General features: G+C 36.7%; 2 protein-coding genes across 3 annotated transcripts in view; one reads left to right on the top strand and one right to left on the bottom strand.

Moving 5' to 3' along the window:
* Positions 1–17679, bottom strand: part of LOC131319943 (nicotine N-demethylase CYP82E3-like) — a 51918-nt gene extending 34239 nt beyond the window's left edge. Inside the window, exons 1-3 of one of the 2 annotated variants that reach the window (XM_058350421.1) lie at positions 17312–17679; positions 13227–13834; positions 8144–8805 (exon numbers count right to left, since the gene is read on the bottom strand). In XM_058350421.1, coding sequence (XP_058206404.1) covers positions 8173–8805; positions 13227–13834; positions 17312–17648 — 1578 coding nt within the window. In that variant the 5' untranslated portion in view covers positions 17649–17679 and the 3' untranslated portion in view covers positions 8144–8172. Of the gene's footprint in view, positions 1–7898; positions 8806–13226; positions 13835–17311 lie in introns of those variants that run through there. The other variant, XM_058350413.1, reaches the window with a different exon arrangement.
* LOC131319964 (large ribosomal subunit protein bL19cz-like) lies at positions 2227–4492 on the top strand. The gene is made up of 3 exons (XM_058350464.1): positions 2227–3543; positions 3640–3773; positions 4330–4492. Exons 1-3 carry the CDS (start codon positions 3445–3447, stop codon positions 4397–4399), a joined length of 303 nt encoding a protein of 100 aa, XP_058206447.1. The 5' UTR covers positions 2227–3444; the 3' UTR covers positions 4400–4492.

Here is a 17679-nt window from a genome sequence, read left to right as displayed (position 1 = left end):
TGACTTTTATTTATTTATTATTTTTGCATATTTTCACGGTTTTGAACAAATGAGTAGTTGGCTTAACGTTTGTGTAGTTATACTTAGGTGCAATGCGGCTGTAGGTTGAACCCATATAAATGTGCTAATTGGTTTGTGATTAGGATAGGGTAACTTCTTCTAAAATCTAACAGAAAAAGAAAAAATGGCTATGAAGAAGTCAATACGCAAAAACTTGGTTATTTTATTCTTTACATTTCAGAAGACTAGTAGTATGACAAATCTCCAAAATACAGTGGTGATATATATTTTTTTATTTCTGATGTAAGAAAAATTCAAAACATGAAAAATACAATAATGGTGTTTGCTTTTAAAAATAATCTCCAAAATGGACCTATGATTAGTTCTATATTAAGAAAAACAGTAACCAGCATATCGATTCAAATGTTTCATGACAATAAAATGATATAAAAGCGGTGATATAATCAAATTAATATAGTGGATCTTTTTTGAATGCTTAATGCTTTGATTCTCTTTACAATTCAAAAAGAATTTTTCAAAAAATACCCCCTAGATTCCTTCTAGATTTTTCATATTTTTAACATTTCTCTCTTTATCTCTCCCCACTTATTATCCTTATTATTTTTCAAAAAAAAAATTAAAAACCAAACCAAACATAGCATAAATATCAACTTGAACCACTACTGTGGCCATCCAATCATATTCTTATTAAAGTAGTAGCAATTCGATAAAAAAATAAAATACTCCTACAGAGAAGTGACCTCTACCAAATCTCACTTTCTTCAAATATTTTTTTAATCCAAATCCAAAAAGTTTGAGACCAAACACATAATTTCACTAGCGTTTATGCCCGTTTGATGCACCGGATAACAAAAATTCATTGATATATTTTATTCCCGTGTATCAAACAAGCAAATTAAACGTTAGTTGATAGATTAATTTTTTATTCGGTCCCGTGTTCGATGCACGTTAGTATTGGTCTCATTTTATATATTGAAAGATGCGTGATGAACAATGAATTTGGAGTACCATGTGATGGTGCTCAGTGGCATAAAATAATTTTTTCTCTCTTTCTCCCTCGCCCACGTTTCTCTCTCTCTCTCTCTAAACAATAAAAAAGTACGTGCAAGTGTGAAAACTTGTGGGGCTCAGACACATTTCTATAGTATATTGATAGATATGCTGACAACCAGCTCTCACACATACTAAATTTTTGCACGTTTGAATTAAAGCCTTTTTACCGGTATGATGCATGAAAAAGATACTTCATCCTTCGGAAATGGGCATGGGTGATGCGCAGGGAGTGCACAACACCGTGCTGTGCCCTTTTAATCCAATGATTCAAATTTTATCTCGATAATAAAGAACTCGGATGCTACAAAGTGAATCTCATTGTTTATATATACAACTCGGTACTTGCTTTGCATACATCATCATACTTTGATCATAGCCTTGGATAGAAATTGTCAAATCATCACTGAAGCATCTTATTATCCCATAGAAATTAAGTTGGACCAACCACTTGCTAGCTACCCGGCCATTTTGAATGTAATTCAAAACATTTCATTGTACTATCTCACTACCTGTTACAACTACAAGCCACCGAAATTCTAGTTGTGATTCTTGTGAAGGTAATCAAGGCATGCACTTTGAGTTGATGATCCTAGGGTTGAAATTACTAGTTGTGATTTTTTGCTTTTAGATGGGGAAATTAGTTCAAGTAGTTAAGCAAAGGCAAACTACTTAAATAAACTATTGCCTCGGTGGACCTGGAAAGAATGCAATCCTATGCAAAAAGTCTATGGAGACAGCAAAACTGTGCATAGATTGTGTTGTGGGGCTCATTACGGGTCCCACGCAAATGATCCCAAGCCGTTTGTTATGTTTAAAACATTTTTCTAAGGGTTTTCGCAAAAAAATCAACTCAACCCGACACCTATAAATACTTGATCTAATCGTCTAACTTATGAAAAGTTAGACGATTAGATCAAGTACTTATAGGTATTATATTGAGCTAATTTTTTGCAGAGGCCTTAAAAAAATATTTTAAACATAATGGATGGCTTGGATCATTTTTTTGAGACCTATAATGGAGTTGAGTTTTGTTCATCCTCCACTTAGGAGGGTAAACATTACTTTCCTTCATATTGGTTGAAATAATGTGGATCCCACCATAAAATGATATCATACTTACTGAAAAGTGTATTGCATGATAAACATGACCCATGAAACCGTTTGTTTACATTTTGAAGAAGCTCGATAAAGGCCCAAAAACGCTTCCAAATTCTTTAACTGGGTATGTGACAAAAATGGGTTTAGACCCAGTTCTGCCATTTATACAGTCTCGTGCTTCGGATTTTCGCTAACAAGGAGTCAATGAAGCAGTTTTGGGCAACCATTACACAGATGAAAGAACTAGGGTACGGTTCTTGGAGTTTTTAGGAATTCGAAGATGGGTAACGATGTCACGGCTTGGAAAACTTTCAAGGGCCCCCCCCTCTACTTCTCCAAAAATCGAGATATTACGTCATGGAACCATGCTCCCAAAGCATCATAGAGGGAACGCATAGAATGATAAGTAAGCCAAGCTAAAGTATTCTTTAAGCTCGTTAGTTTTGATAGCCAAGCTTGAAAAACTCATTACTCGGCTCCGCTTGGCTTGGCTTGTTCACATGCCTATTTATTTCTGCAAATAGCGTGACAAGAGACTAATGTTTTAGCAAATATCATTTGTTTCATTCGAATCTCCTGGGGATTTGAAAACAGTTATTTGGTGTCTCTGGTCTTTGTCATTCCATTTCATTACTAAATGTGGCACCTCTTGGTGACCAACTGTTTACCATTTTGGTGTTGCATTAAAATGTTTCGGTTGATTACCTACACTGCTATGTTCCTTGGTGAGTTTTGTGTTTGGAATGTTGAATGGAAGAAAGAAAACATAATTATCTGTTATCTTTATGTCCTTGGTGAGGTTTTTTTTTTTTTTTGAATGGGAGGAAGAAAAACAAAATTATAAGTATCCTTGTGATTACTTTTATCTGTATTGTTGGTTTCTGTTTGTGAAGAATTAGTCCGTATTTCTGATGTTTGTTAATGTGTTCTGTCAGACAAAGCCCAGTGTCAAAACAAGCTTGCTCACATCATATAATACTGGTGGTAGACATTCAGTCCCACTGTTACATAGTGGTCCTAAGCCAGGTCTTGCTTACCAATCTGTGGGACTACAAGCTTTATCAGGCAGATGCATCTCCACGATGGACAATTCAGCCGACTCTGTTGCGCAGGAAGCTACTGCTTCTGTACCTGGTGTTCCTCCACGCATCAAATTCATAAGGCTTGATAAAACAGCCAAGCACCTAATGCTGGCATGCATATATTTGTTACCTTTATTTTAACATATGGAAGGAGCACGTTCTCTGATATGATTAAGATTTTTCGGTTGGTATGACATTTCAGGTTCTTGATAAGGAGGCTGTGGAGGAAGTGAGGAACCAGAGAGAAATACCAGATATTAGGCCTGGCTATATCATCCAGCTCAAAGTGGTATGGAAATTGTTTGTTTTTGTTGCTTTGGTAGAACCGGAATTGCTGTGAGGAGCATCTATTGATTTGTTGTGATAAAAACCTTTGCATGAGCAGGAGGTGCCCGACAATAGAAGGTGTGTTTCGATCCTCAAAGGCATTGTTATAGCAAGGCGTAATGCTGGTCTAAATACTACATTAAGACTAAGAAGGCTTGTGGCAGGAGTTGGGGTAGAATCCCTCTTCCCCCTGTAAGTAAATTGAAACTATCTTCAGATTATTCCAGATGTAATTGTAGGATTTTGAGCTTCTGTGCCGTGCGAATTAAACATGGAATAACAAATTCTAAGTAGGTAATAAGTGTAGTTCAAACACTTGAGGAAAGTACAGATACTTCCCAGACCAGGTCTCTTCAGAAAATACAGATGCATCTGAAGAATATTAAGAGGGATGCTTGTCTCAGTTGTTCATGCCTAGGCCCCAAAAGGCCCAGGTTCATTAATGCTTGTAGTCTCATAGAATATAGACAGGTTGATGCTATAGAAGGCCAGATCCTTCCACTAGGCCCACATTAATCCCTTGGTCCTGCACCTTGTAGAGTTCAGCTCAAGAACATGGTTTTTTCAAATAACCCTTGTAAATTTATCTTTTATTTTTTCTTGGTGCTTTCACTAATTGCTGCTACTTATATCACATGCATATTTCTGTAGGTGAATTAGCATTGTTTAATCATTGCTTTTTCCACAATCTGTTGTTATTAGATACTCTTCTCTACCGGGTTTTTGGTAAATGAGAGATTGATGTCAGGTACTCACCCAACATAAAGGAGATAAAGGTGCTGGACAAAAAGAAGGTGAGGAGGGCTAAGCTTTACTAAGTGAGGGATAAGATGAATGCTCTAAGTAATAGCAAATCTACAACTACAAGTAACTGGAGACCGAAAGGTGTATGTATTCAGGAATGCTGGAGCAGGGTTATTCAACCCCAAAAGCTAACTATTTAAGTGAGGACGTCCTCATGGTTATATGCATCATATTGCTTTGGTACCCTCGCGATGTGAAACTTCACTTCACGCCCTTCCTCACGCATGAGCCGAATCGAGCTGAGCTCAAGGAAAATTTGACGAGCTAAGCTTGCCTAGGTTTGACTCGAACTTAAACTTTGTTCATGAGCCTTAATGAATAAAAAATATGGGATATTTATGATCTCATGCCGGTCTAGAACTGCAAACAATATTTTTATTTTGTACATAAATAAGTTCATACATATATAAAACGGGGCGGTTCTAGGGACACCTAAAACATCTAAAAATACACCTCAAATCTCAATCTCATAGTTCACGATCAAATTTTTATAATCTGAACCGTTCGATGTGTGCAGAATGTGATTTTAATGGTGCCCGCGATAAATTAGCAAAAAATATGACTGAAAAGTGCTTATTTTGAGCAATTTTTAATTGAACCGTTCATCAAAACTAAGCTAAAAACTGCTCAAATCAAGTCCTTCCTTATCATTGTTTTTGCTGATTTCTCGCGGGTACCCTTAAAATCACGTTTTGATTACATTGAGCGGCTCAGCTCATCAAATTTTGATTGGGAACTATAAGATGTTTTTTTTAAATATTTTTATAAAATTATTAAAACATATTGAAATTTCAAGCTTATGGTACTTTTAAAAGTTTATTATACATGTACAAGTTATAAATTTTTTTTATATACATGTAAAATGTTCATGCATATTCAAGGTTATATGTGAAATTCTTATGACACACACAGTTCGCTAGCCTAATTGAGCCAAATACAGTAAAGTTTAGGGTTAGCTCATTTATTAATCAAGCTTAAAATTGAGGCTCAGATTTGGTTCGTTTAGTATCTGAATCGATCTCGAACGAGTCTTTACTGTCGAGTCTCAAACAGTTCACGAACGGCTCGGTTCATTTGCAGCCCTGTCGTGCAGTGTGCTCAAGGGTTGCTGTTGCGTGCAGGGGTTAGAGACATGCAACCTTCTCATCTCTGATACCTAGCTCTGATACCATGTTACACGGTCTTAGATAGAACAGTTCTACGCAAAACCTATTCTACCCAATATCGTGTAACGAAATTAAACTTGTTTTAACTTCTGGGCCACGAGTCTGGCCTTGTATCTGCATATCGCGGCGTGCAGCGTGTGTGCTGAAAGAAAAGCTTTGAAGCACGGTTTTCCCTTGTGGTCGTGGCTGCAAATTAGTAAATCTTGGCTTTAAAAAAAGTGATTCCAGGAGAAAAGAAAAAAAAAAAAAGTGTTTGTAAGCTCGACACACACACAGACTAGAATACTCCTATAGTTGTAGCCATCTGATAAAAAAAAAATACCCACAGAGAAGTGATCATAGTTTTACGAAAGTTGTACATAGCACTGTGCTGTACACCCTCTGAGTCATCCGTTTGGCAATTCAATGATTCAAATTTCATCTCGGCAATAAACAATTCGGATGCTACACGGTGGACCTCATCGTTTATATATACAACTTAATTGCTGGAGTACTTGCTTTGCATATATACACATCATCATAATTTGATCGTAGCCTTGGATCGAAATTATCAAATATTCATGATCACTGAAACAATACTACTATTCTTTATCCCATAGAAAGTTGGACCAACCACTTGCTAGCTACCCATATTTTGAATGTAATTCAAAACAGTACTACTTCATTATATGATATCTCACTACCTGTTACAACTAAAAGCCACCGAAATTCTAGTTGTGATTCTTGTGAAGGCATGCATGCACTTTGACTACTTGATGATCATAGGGTTCAAATTTCTGTCCGTTGAAGGGGGAGAGAGTAACTTCATTTAGTTTTTGTTTTGCTTTTCATGATTCAGAAATCTGAATGAAAAATTAGATGATTAAATCAAGCACTTATAGGTATCGAATTGCGCTGATTTTTCGCAAAGACCCTTGAAAACATATTTTACGTTTAATAAACGGTTCGAATTATTTAAGTGAAACTCATAATGAATCCCAAAATAAATACTATGCACAATTTGTGCACTATTATCTGTCTGATTCGCAGCATTCTTTGCTTTTAGATGGGGAAAGTTCAGGTAGTTAAGTAAAGGCAAACTACAAATAAACTATTGTCTATTGCCTTGGTGGACCTGTGTTTCTTTCAGTTTTAGTAGAGAAAATCTTATTTACGGAGGAACTGTAAATAAAGTTTACGGTGCTCAATATCGATCGTCCAAAATTGTTTTGGACGATTCGAATTGAAAGCAATCTCTTAACGGTAATAGATTATTTATTACCCTTTGTTTTCAATCCAAATCATCCAAAACACTTTTGGATAACTAAAATTGCGCGGAGTCGTTAATAACTTATTCTCTTTTTTATATGATGATTCGAAACTGCCTAAAGAGCTACCTTGAAACATCCATACATAGAACAGAAAACAAAGACAAAAGTGGAGACACGGTCCAGTTAAGCTCATTCCTCTCCCTTATACCCCATCCAATCGGGCCCTAATAGCTGAAGCCTGCTACTTCATGGGCAACTCTATTGGCTTGTCTACGAGCCCGACTGAATTGAACATTCTCGTCATGCCATGACCCAACATCCCGCCATCATGATCACTTCCCACGGGGGAACTAGCTCAGAGACGCTTACGACAATCGCTTCCATGGGAAATAGCTCAAAGACGCTTATGGCAATCGCTTGTTTTATGGCAATCGTTTATGGGAATTAGCTTAGATACGCTTGGGTATGTATGGTCCGAATTGGTCCGGTTCTCTAGAAAATTAGTAACCGGATCATTTCAAACGGTTCTAGAAAATTGAAAACCAGAACCTAATCAATATATGCATAGAACCTAACTAAAACCAAACCGCAAGACTAGTCCGGTTTTGGTTCGGTTCCGGTTCTATCGAATAAGCATCCAAACACTTATTCACATAATATGAACTCATAAAATTAAAGAAATAGGAAGATAATCTGCTGGAATAGAAAAGGAAGGAAAAAAATAATAAAAACTTTTCTAACAAATGAGATTTCATTCCTAGATAAATTAAGTTTAGCAAAGAAAAGATTAACCTACCAAATTCAAATACATATTTAATTACACACACATATGTATTTCTATATTTATCTTAGTTTTAAAATGTCTGATTCGGTTCTAACTACGGTTCATTAATTGAGAACTAGTAACCGAACCAAAATTAACAGTTCTTATTTTTTTAGAACCATAACCTGACCGTAGAACCACAGAATCAGACTAAATAGGACGGTTTGATCCGGATCGAACCGATTTTACGATTTGATCGATTTTCTTGAACACCCCTACTTATGGCAATCGCTTGTTTGTTGCCGTACAATTTGTGTGCGCCCTAAACCCAAACTTATTTTAAGGACTCATATATTAAAAACAAACCAGTGACAAATATTCGTCCTCCAACAGAGTATATGATCTGCGGCATAGCATGTGAGAGTGATACAGTCGGGATATGGCCGAGTGATGTGGCCGTAGCATTATTCTAGTACAGAATTTAACTTATCTGTTACTACTATTTTTATTTTATTTTAATTGATACTACTATGTTTGGATATCAAGAGATACTCTCCGGTCTCCATTAATTACTAGTACATTCCAGAGTAATTAAGTCGTCTTGCGAACTAGCCTTCATAGAGTTCCGAAGCAAGCCGAGGAGTGATCAACACGTCAATCGGTTTTACCTTAGGCAAGGAAATCCCCAATCCTTCACTCATATCCACGGCCTCGTCTCCCGGCGTCGCGAATTCAAAACCTTGAACCAGCCTCGCCAGCGCCAACTGCGCCACATGCATCCCTAACGCGAGCCCGGGGCACGACCGCCGGCCCGCCCCGAACGGGACGTACTCGAAATTTTTCCCCGAAACATCCAGCCCCGCCGCATGGTTGCCCGCCAGCCACCGTTCCGGCGCGAACTTCTCCGGGTCGGGCCACACCCTCGGGTCTCGGTGGAGCTTCCACAAGTTGGGGAGCAAACGGGTGCCCTTCGGGATGTGGTACCCGCCGACTTCGCAGTCGGCCGTGGCTATATGCGGGACGGAGAGAGGGGCGGGCGGGTACAGCCGGAGTGATTCTTTGACGATTGCTTGGAGATAGACTAGGTTTTTGACGTCGCATTCTTCGACCCATCGGGTTTTGCCGATCTGGGCGTCGATCTCTTCTCGGGCGCGAGCCAGTGCGGGTCGGTTGTTGAGGAGGATGGAGAGGATCCATGACAGGTTGATGGATCCGGTGTCGGCCCCTGCTATTATGAGATTCTGCAAGGGCGTTAGTGTCAGAAAACTGGAAGGCGTTCCATTTTTAAAAAAAGAATTTTTTTTTCAGACGAAGGTAATTCAAATTTAAATATAATGAAAATTAAAAATATTTTTCACCGTTTAAAAATTTTTAATGAGATGTATCAAATAAGATTCATATTGATAAAAAAAAATTATTTACGTAAACACATAATTTTTAAGCTTAAAATTACAATCCTTTTTAAAAAGTTTCCTTTCCATAAAAGTAGAACACCCCCTAATGATTATAGAACACAATTTTTTAATTTTGTCGTTTTGGAGCTTTCTTTGGATATTTTAAAAATATTTGTGTAAAAATCATAATTTTTTATTTCTCTCGTCAATGTGAGCCAATATCACATAAAAATTTAATGTAAAACTGACAAATGTAAAAAAAATAATTTAAATATGGACAAAACTAAAAAGTTGTGATTTCCAACTTATTCATCAGTGAAAACTGTAACGATCCGGATTTTTGCCCTATTTTTTTTTAATATAAATTTGAAATGTTAAAACTAATTCAATAATTAGTTAGATTTATTAATTAAATTACATTATTATGTGTATATTTGATATTACAAAAAAAAATCGTATTCGAAACATATTATACTTTAGAGATATACATTTATCCTATATCCTTCGTATCTAAACGCTAATTAGAATTCTATTGAAACTATATCTCTCTCTCCTCCCGAATTCCACCAACTCTATGCTTCTCCTCTATAAATACCTCTCTCCTCTCTCACAGTACAATACTCCTAGTCCTCTACAAAAAGAAAAAAAGAAAAAAAAAGAGGGATCACACCCTTTCGATTTTCGTCCATATCACGTTCCTCTATTCATGGCCTGTTTCCTCGTAGTTTCTGTCGTTTTTAGGCCTAAGTTTCTTCACAAAAGCTGTAGAGGGCATCGAGAGCTTCAATTTCGACCCAAGAATCGCCCAAAACGGTCAAGAATTGATAGAGTTATCGCCATTCAAAGTTAGGTAAAATTCTCGGATTCTGATTTCCAGACAGATTTAGCGATCCTTCTAAACTTCCATTTTTCTACTACTTAGAGTGGTTTTCGGGCTTAGATTTCTTCATGAAAGTCGTAGAACGTTTCAAGGTCTTCGCGAGAGACACAAGAATCATCCAAAACAGCAGATGTTTGGTCAAGTTATTCCAGCTCTAAGTTGCTGCTAGAATATCAATCTTTCGCCACCAAACGAAAACCCACCGGACTCCACCGAATCGCCTTGTCCGGATTAAAGGTATTATAATCCTTCTCCTACCTCTCTCTAAGTATATTAATGTACTAAGAGGTTAGTTTTTATTATTAGAATCGAAAAGATACGAAATTGAAATTGAACGAACGAAACCCAGATTTTTTCGAGAAGACACTGCTCCGTTATTAACCGTGATTGCTAATCACGTTTTTGGAACTGTTCACCAGTTGGAAGTTTTAAAACAAATGGCACAACAATTACAGTTATCCCCATGGACTTCTTGAAATTATAATTTTGGCCCCAAGAGATGTGTTTGGGTGGTTTTAACTTTCGTGTTATATATGAACGATAATGAAAATAATTGAGTTGCCTTGGTTTAGTGTTAATTGAATATGATTCTTATAATAAATAAATAGAATGTTGAAGGATTACTAATTAAATTATTTGTTTGATAAAATTTCTCATTTATTTAATAAATTAAGGGCATTGGCCCAATCATAAAACTCTACGTGCTTTACTTACTCGCACAGTACCAATTGCTATATTTGCTTTCCCATTAAATATATCATGTTTACTGATTATGTTATTATGGATTCATGATTGTTGTATTGTTGGGTCGGACTTAGATTTGTTTGGTGATTTCAATGAGAAATTATGCAAACGTTATTATGGTTAATGAAAAAGAAAAAATAGATGAAAGTTGTGGGCTTAGCAGGACCTCAGGGGTAGCCTAGCAGGACCTCAGTTATTGAGGGTAGCCTGGCAGGACCTTAAGGGTAGCTTGAAAGACCCGGTGTGGCTAGGGTGGCCAAGCAGGACCTTAGGGGTAGTCTGGCAGGACCTCAGGTATTGAGGGTAGCCTAGCAGGACCTTGAGGGCAGCCTGATGGACCTAGAATTGTGAGGGTGGCCAAGCAGGACCTCAGGGGTAGCCTGGCAGGACCTCAGGTATTGAGGGTAGCCTAGCAGGACCTTGAGGGCAGCCTGATGGACCTAAATTGAGTGGATAGTCTACTAATACCTCGTGATATTAAATGTAGCAGGACATTTAAAATATGAGTTCGTAAGACGATGGATACTATGGTGCAGGTATAATTATGAAATGTGAGATTCAAAAGAAGGTAATTTAAAGGCTTGCTAATAAATTTACTTATGTAATGCTGGTCGTTCTATTATTTCCATATGAATTGTGATAAGACTGCTTAGCTGTAAAGTAAGGGGTTGGTAGGGTTAGGATTATTCTACTGAGTGAATTATCACTCATGGATACGTTTGTATCCTGGTAAATCGGTTACTTCGGCAATCAATTTGCCAGAGTATGCAGGATTCAATGGTAGAGCAGTTTGACACAGGAAGAATACTAGGGGGCGGAGACCGAGTATGCTTGGGATCTGTATCAAGACTAGAGTCGCTCTGAAGTTATTTCAATAAATTGCCATATTTTATTAAGGTTAAATAAATATTTTTTTTGAGTCAGTATCTTCCATGAGAAGTCGGCTCAATGCTTGTAAGACCAATGTTTACCTTTGAATAAAAGTTTTGTATTTTCAATTTGAGTTGAAATAAAAAAATCCTTATGTTGATACTTTCGTATTTATTTGGTTGACTAAAGAAATCTTTTTTGAAAAATAATAAATTATGCTGTCGATATTCGTTTAAAATATCGGGGCGTTACAAAAACACCCCATCCTTTAGGGGCCTTAAAAAAAATTATATATATACATATACACGCGCGCGCGCTCCTAAAAATATGAATTTCTGCATCTCCTACTAGTAGGTGATGTATCATTGTCAATTAGAGAAATTGAATGTGCATGTTTAATCATGCATGTTTACTCAATTTTCTCCAAATCATTTTTTTAGTTAAATTTAGGTAAAATCATCTATATCCCACCCAACTTTGGTTAGCTTCATTAAGGCCCAGTTACGCTAAGCCATTCACAGTGGTATAATCAAAAAATAATAATCAAAAGTTGACACATCAGTTTTTGATTATTCACTTAAGAGATTGCTCAGCTTAATAATGTTGAGCTTCGCAATGGTCACTTCTAGTCCATAACCAAAGATTTTAATAAGATTTATCAAACAAGATCCATATTGATAGAAAAATTATTTGCGTAAACACCATAATTTTTGAGCTTGAAATTGCATTTTTTTTCAAAAAGTTCCTTTTCCATAAAAGTGGAACACCCACTAATGATTATAGAATGCAATTTTTTAATTTTGTCGTTTTGGAGCTTTCTTTGGATATTTTTTAAATATTTGTGTAAAAATCATAATTTTTTTTTTTTTTGATTTCTCTCGTCAATGTGAACCAATATCACATAAAAATTTAACGTAAAACTGAAAAATGTAAAAAAAAAAAAATTAAATGCCTTGTTTACATTTAATCATGCATGTTTACTCAATTTTCTCGAAATCATTTTTTTAGTTAAATTTAGGTAAAATCATCTGGATCCCACCCAACTTTGGTTAGCTTCATTAAGGCCCAGTTACGCTAAGGCCATTCACAGTAATATAATCAAAAAATAATAATCAAAAGTTGACACATCAGCTTTTGATTATTCACTTAAGAGGTTGCTCAGCTTAACAATGTTGAGCTTCATAATGGTCACTTTTAGTCCATAACCAAAATAATGGTCTACTACAATTTCACTCTCTCTCCCATTTTGTTTCTTGTCATTCACTTCCTTCCATTTACGGTTTTTTTTTTTTTTGACAAAAAATATATCGATTCCCTCTCTTAATTTTGGGGGAAAATCGGTGACTTTCTTCCCTCCTATTATGAATTTTTTTGGGGGAAAAAAAATAGAAACGGAAAAGAAGAGTGAAATACTTTAATCCGGTGATGATGGACTGAATTGTAGATGATTGAGAGATATAAGTTTCAGTTTTTGAGGGAAAGAAAGAGAAATAGTTTGTGGGTGAAGCGAAGAAGACATAAAGTAAGCGAAGAAGAGAAGAAAAAAATACCAGTTGAAACACGCGTGTATACAAATTTTGGAACTAGTTAACTTATGTGGTGCGGAGTCCACAAATTTTGATTATTAAAAAAAGTTGCTAGTTTTGATTATCTAAAACTCAAAATTTGATTATTTCTAAGGATGTTACTAAGTTTGATTATATCATTGTGAGTCATCTTTTGCACAAATATTGTTAACTTTAAAAAAAAATTAAGAGGTCTAAAGATCACATACCAGCACTGTTGCCTTGATGATGGTATCCCTCATGTGCCCATAATTCCCCCCTTCCTCAATCTCAGACAACATCACATCAATGAAGTCCTCATCCTTTTCCTCTCTCTCTCTTCTCCTCTCAACAACATGTTCGTGTACCCAACTCTGAATAATATCATCTAACTCCCTCATAATCCTCTTCACGTTCCTCAGTTTGCCACCCCAGTCCACCCACGTCAGCGGAGGATAAGGGATCACGTCCGACGAGAAGAAATTCCCGCTGACATACATGAACTCCTTTATAGCTCTCATGAAATTCTCCGCCCTGGGATCTTGCACTGCGCCGCTCCAATCGAAGTACCTCTTCCCCGAGACCATCCTCGTGATTATGTTTATGGTCAGTTGCTCGATCCACGAGGTTATCTCTACGGCCTCGTCTGGCTGATTGGTTTTGCCCAGGCGGTACAGTTCTTTGATGCTGGTGTCGATTTCAGACACTCGAACATGTTTGAATTGCTCGAGACGATGGGCCGAAAGTAGTTGGATCACTACCAGTTTACGTATGTCTCGCCAGTATGAGCCGTATGAGCAAAAGCCGAGAAAGGCCAAGTTGTAGCTGAGGTACTTGGCTGCATAAATGGACGGAGTTAGGATTTTAACTCAAGAAAAAAATTACATGTACATGTAATAAGATATGTGACTTACCAAAAAAACACGTTATAATTAAGAAATGTGTATAGTCGTAAGGAGCGTGTGAAATGACAATAAAATGACCAATAAATTTAGGAAAAATTTAAAATCAGCCCACTGGGCTGACAATAAGAAGTGTAAATGTGTATTAAAAAGTGTAAAAAAAATATAGAAATATGTGTTTTCCTTATTCTCTTGTGTGCTTATTGTCAACCCACTGGGCTGACAATAGAAATACCGATAAATTTATGGGAAAATGACGGCCCAGGACGTGTTTTGATAATTAATACTATCTGCCAATAAAATTTTCAGTATTAACAAATGTTCTTAGTTTGTCCTTGGCGGGTATTAATTATTAAAACACGTCCTTAGCTGTCATTTTCCTTAAATTTATTCAGAGTACGTACTTTTTTCAAGTTACAGTTAGAGCCATAAAACAAAAGTTTTGGAGAGTTGTTGAAGTTTTACTCCATTTTTTGGGACTCAGCTCTCGTCCAGTGTACCTGTCCAGTTTTGGTCTTTTGTGGACTCTTTCCGGATCTCAAAAAAATGATCGGAACCATTTACTTTTTAGAGATCGCCTTGAGCATTGATCGTGTTAAAAATTAATATTAATGTTGTATAAAAAAAAGGTGTGCAACTCCTTCAACACATTTATCCGAAACTTAATGCATTTAAAGATCCTATCAAAAGATATCCGAGCAACGTAATTTTTGGCGTGGTCGTTGTTCTCGACAAACTCTAAAAAGTGAAAGGCCGTTGGCCCGACAAAAGGCCAAAATTGGACGAGACTGGAGGAGAGTCCTCGTTCTCGACAAGCTAGCTCTAGAAATTAAGCGGCTCCGATCATTGTTATGGGCCCGATTTTAACATAAATTCCCCGCCTAATGTTTTCCTAAAAAGTTGGAAGTTACGCAAAGGAAAGGGTGAGTGATAGAAATAGAAAATAAACCACCACGTACATGAGAATATGAGATATGTGTGTGTAGACAGTGGATATATAGTGAAGATGAGAAATAAGTTTGCGAACATGAATAATTCAGAAAAACATTAAGGCGGGGGGATCTATGTGACTACACAATATATAGGGAAAATGACGGTCCATGACGTATTTTGATAATTAATAATCATCAAAGCTTGTCCTTGGTATGTATTAATTATCAAAATACGTCCTTAACCTTCATTTTCCCTAATATAAATAGGGAGATTTAGTGATAGGTCCACCACAAGTCTACCTAATAGTTTTGTAAAGCCACAAATCCACACAACCTAAATCTTAGGGTACCATAAGAAAGTGCCTAAAATCCTAAATCCAATGAAAGTGCCTAAACCACTAAAACTCTATAATAGGAAAGTACACACTAAAACCTTATAAAAGTGCCTAAACCTTAAGATACCCTATGCTAAGGTACCCTACATTAGGGTAATCTACCCTATCCTATAATAAAAAAGTGCACCCTAAAATTTTATGAAAGTACCTAAACCCTAAGGTGCCTTACCCTACTCTAGGGTGCCCTAAAATGGACTTTAGACCTTCCAAAATTAATAGATGGACTTGTGGGCTTATGAAGTTCACATAATGAACTTAAGATTAATTTTCTAATATAAATATTACATTAAATTGTTAACTATCAACTCATCTAAAAGCTTAAGTTGGGATTATTCGGACGCAGTGCCGGCCCCGACATTTGGGTTGCCCAAGCCCAATTTCACACTTTGTTGCCCACTTACTATTAAGTCATACAATTTTTTTAACAAAAAAATACAAGTACAAAAAAAAATTCAAAGTTTTAATGTTCTTTTAGATTGAATAACATCAAAAAAATCAACATTGCAATGTAACCCGGTTATAGCGCCTTATGATTAGCACGATCCAATTCAAAAAAAATAACTTGCATTTTGTGAAGCAAATTTATCAATTTAGTCATCGTACTCTACTTATCAAGAACTTGGGGCTTGTTCCTATAATTTTTTGTTATTCAGCCTTTTGGGCTCTTTAGTTGATATATGTGATGAGAATAGTCTGTCTCAAAAAGTGTAAAAAGCTAAGAAAAGTTTTTTTTGATCAGCAAAAGCTAAGAAAAGTTTCAAATGCCCAAAACTGCTCTTAGTTGAATGACGCCTCAATCTCAATTGAAAACATAGCCAAACTGCTTAACCTCTCTTGCAAAATGGTAGTTAGCAAGTAAAAACAAAAAACCATGTTAGCTTGATTTTTTCTCTAATCAAATGTAAGAACATAACACTTATAATTACTCCATAATTATGATTGTTAAATCAAAAATTTTCAACAAAGTATTTTAGTAATACGTATTATTTTCCTAATATTTTGGGGGTGTGAGGAGAGGAAAAGAAAAAGAGGTAGAAAAAAAAAGAAGGCGATGGAATCCCCAGGGCGAACTTGACTCTCCTGGAGACTTAATGGCATGCAGTAGCCGCTCAACCAACCAAGCAAATGGTTTGTGCAAATTATGAGAACTTTTTTATATTTATATTTAACTTAAATTTTTTTTTGGTTGCCCCGGCTTGGGGGGTTGCCCAAGTTCGAGGGTTTGCGGGGCTTACCCCAGGGCTGGCCCTGTTCAGACGATGCATTTCCCTACAGCTCAGCAGCCTGAGGATATTTTCACCAAAGCACTTGGTGCAAAGCAGTTGCGTCACTTAGTCTCCAAGTTGGGCATTATGGATATTCATGCTCCAACTTGAAGGGGAGTGATAAGATCCATATCTCTCTATGTAATATTGCATATCTGTCCTTGATTGTATCCTAGAAGAGAATAAATTATATCTACCGCTGGTGTAAAATTTCATTTTTTTACCACCGTCCATTATGAGCCCCACCGAGCGTCTATTATTGTAATCTGAACTGTTCATATTATAAGACCCGCAGTATACTATTGCCATGCAAAAAATCAGCTTCATCAAAAGTTGATAGAAATGTCAAACTTTGAATTTTGATTTATAAAATAGACGATCTGATTTCTATCAATAATAATAAGATAAACTGTCTATTTTACAAAGCAAAATTCAATTTTTGATATTCCTATTGATATCCGATTAAGTTTATTTTTTCATGGATACATATTATGTGGGGTCTACAAGATGAATGGTTCAGATCAACAATAAACACACGATAAGACCGAAAAAGGCGATGGTGAAAAGTGGAGTTTTCCACTACCGATAGAAAGAATTTAATCTCATCCTAGAATTAGGAGATTTGATTGTAACTTTGACTGTATCCTAAAATTAGGATTAGGAGATTTGATTGTGATTTCCTTGATTGAAGCATATCTTGATGTAGTCTTATGTATACAAGTCAGTGAAGCCAATACATAAAACTATCACATTCAAAACCAATTCACTATTTTTCAAATACTGTTGAAATAGAAGAGCTTCGGAAGTCCACAACAACTTACATGCACTGGATTGTGGGCGCGAGGCGAAGGCTATATCATGCGTGGTGAAACACTCTTTGAAAGACTCCCAATTGTTCACCACGAGCACAGGGTGAACACCGAGCCGGAACAAGAAGACCGGACCGTACTTGTCGGCCATGGCTCCCAGGGTCCGAGACAGGGGAACTTGGCCACTGAGCAGACGGAGGTGGCCTATTAAGGGCCATGCGCCCGGTGGCTCAGGGGGCGACTTGAGCTTGAGCTTGTGACTCTGAGTTGTTGATCTCCACTGCTTGTACAACCACAGTGAAGCTAAAAGCAAGGCAATTGCTAAAGGTAGTTGAGAAAGCAAATCCATAGTGGTGGGTAATACACCTGGGTTTCTCACA

Source organism: Rhododendron vialii, chromosome 1a (genome assembly GCF_030253575.1).
Source record: "Rhododendron vialii isolate Sample 1 chromosome 1a, ASM3025357v1".
In the NCBI taxonomy this organism is placed as follows: domain Eukaryota; kingdom Viridiplantae; phylum Streptophyta; class Magnoliopsida; order Ericales; family Ericaceae; genus Rhododendron; species Rhododendron vialii.
The sequence above is the reverse complement of the archived record's forward strand: the minus strand, read 5'-3'. Positions and strand labels throughout refer to the sequence as shown.

Excerpts from the sequence above, each read along its gene's own strand:
- LOC131319964 (XM_058350464.1), top strand. The coding sequence starts at position 3,445 with ATGACATTTCAGGTTCTTGATAAGGAGGCTGTGGAGGAAGTGAGGAAC. Across the intron at positions 3,544-3,639 it reads ATATCATCCAGCTCAAAGTG|GAGGTGCCCGACAATAGAAG; the intron begins GTATGGAAATTG and ends TTGCATGAGCAG. Across the intron at positions 3,774-4,329 it reads GTAGAATCCCTCTTCCCCCT|GTACTCACCCAACATAAAGG; the intron begins GTAAGTAAATTG and ends GATTGATGTCAG.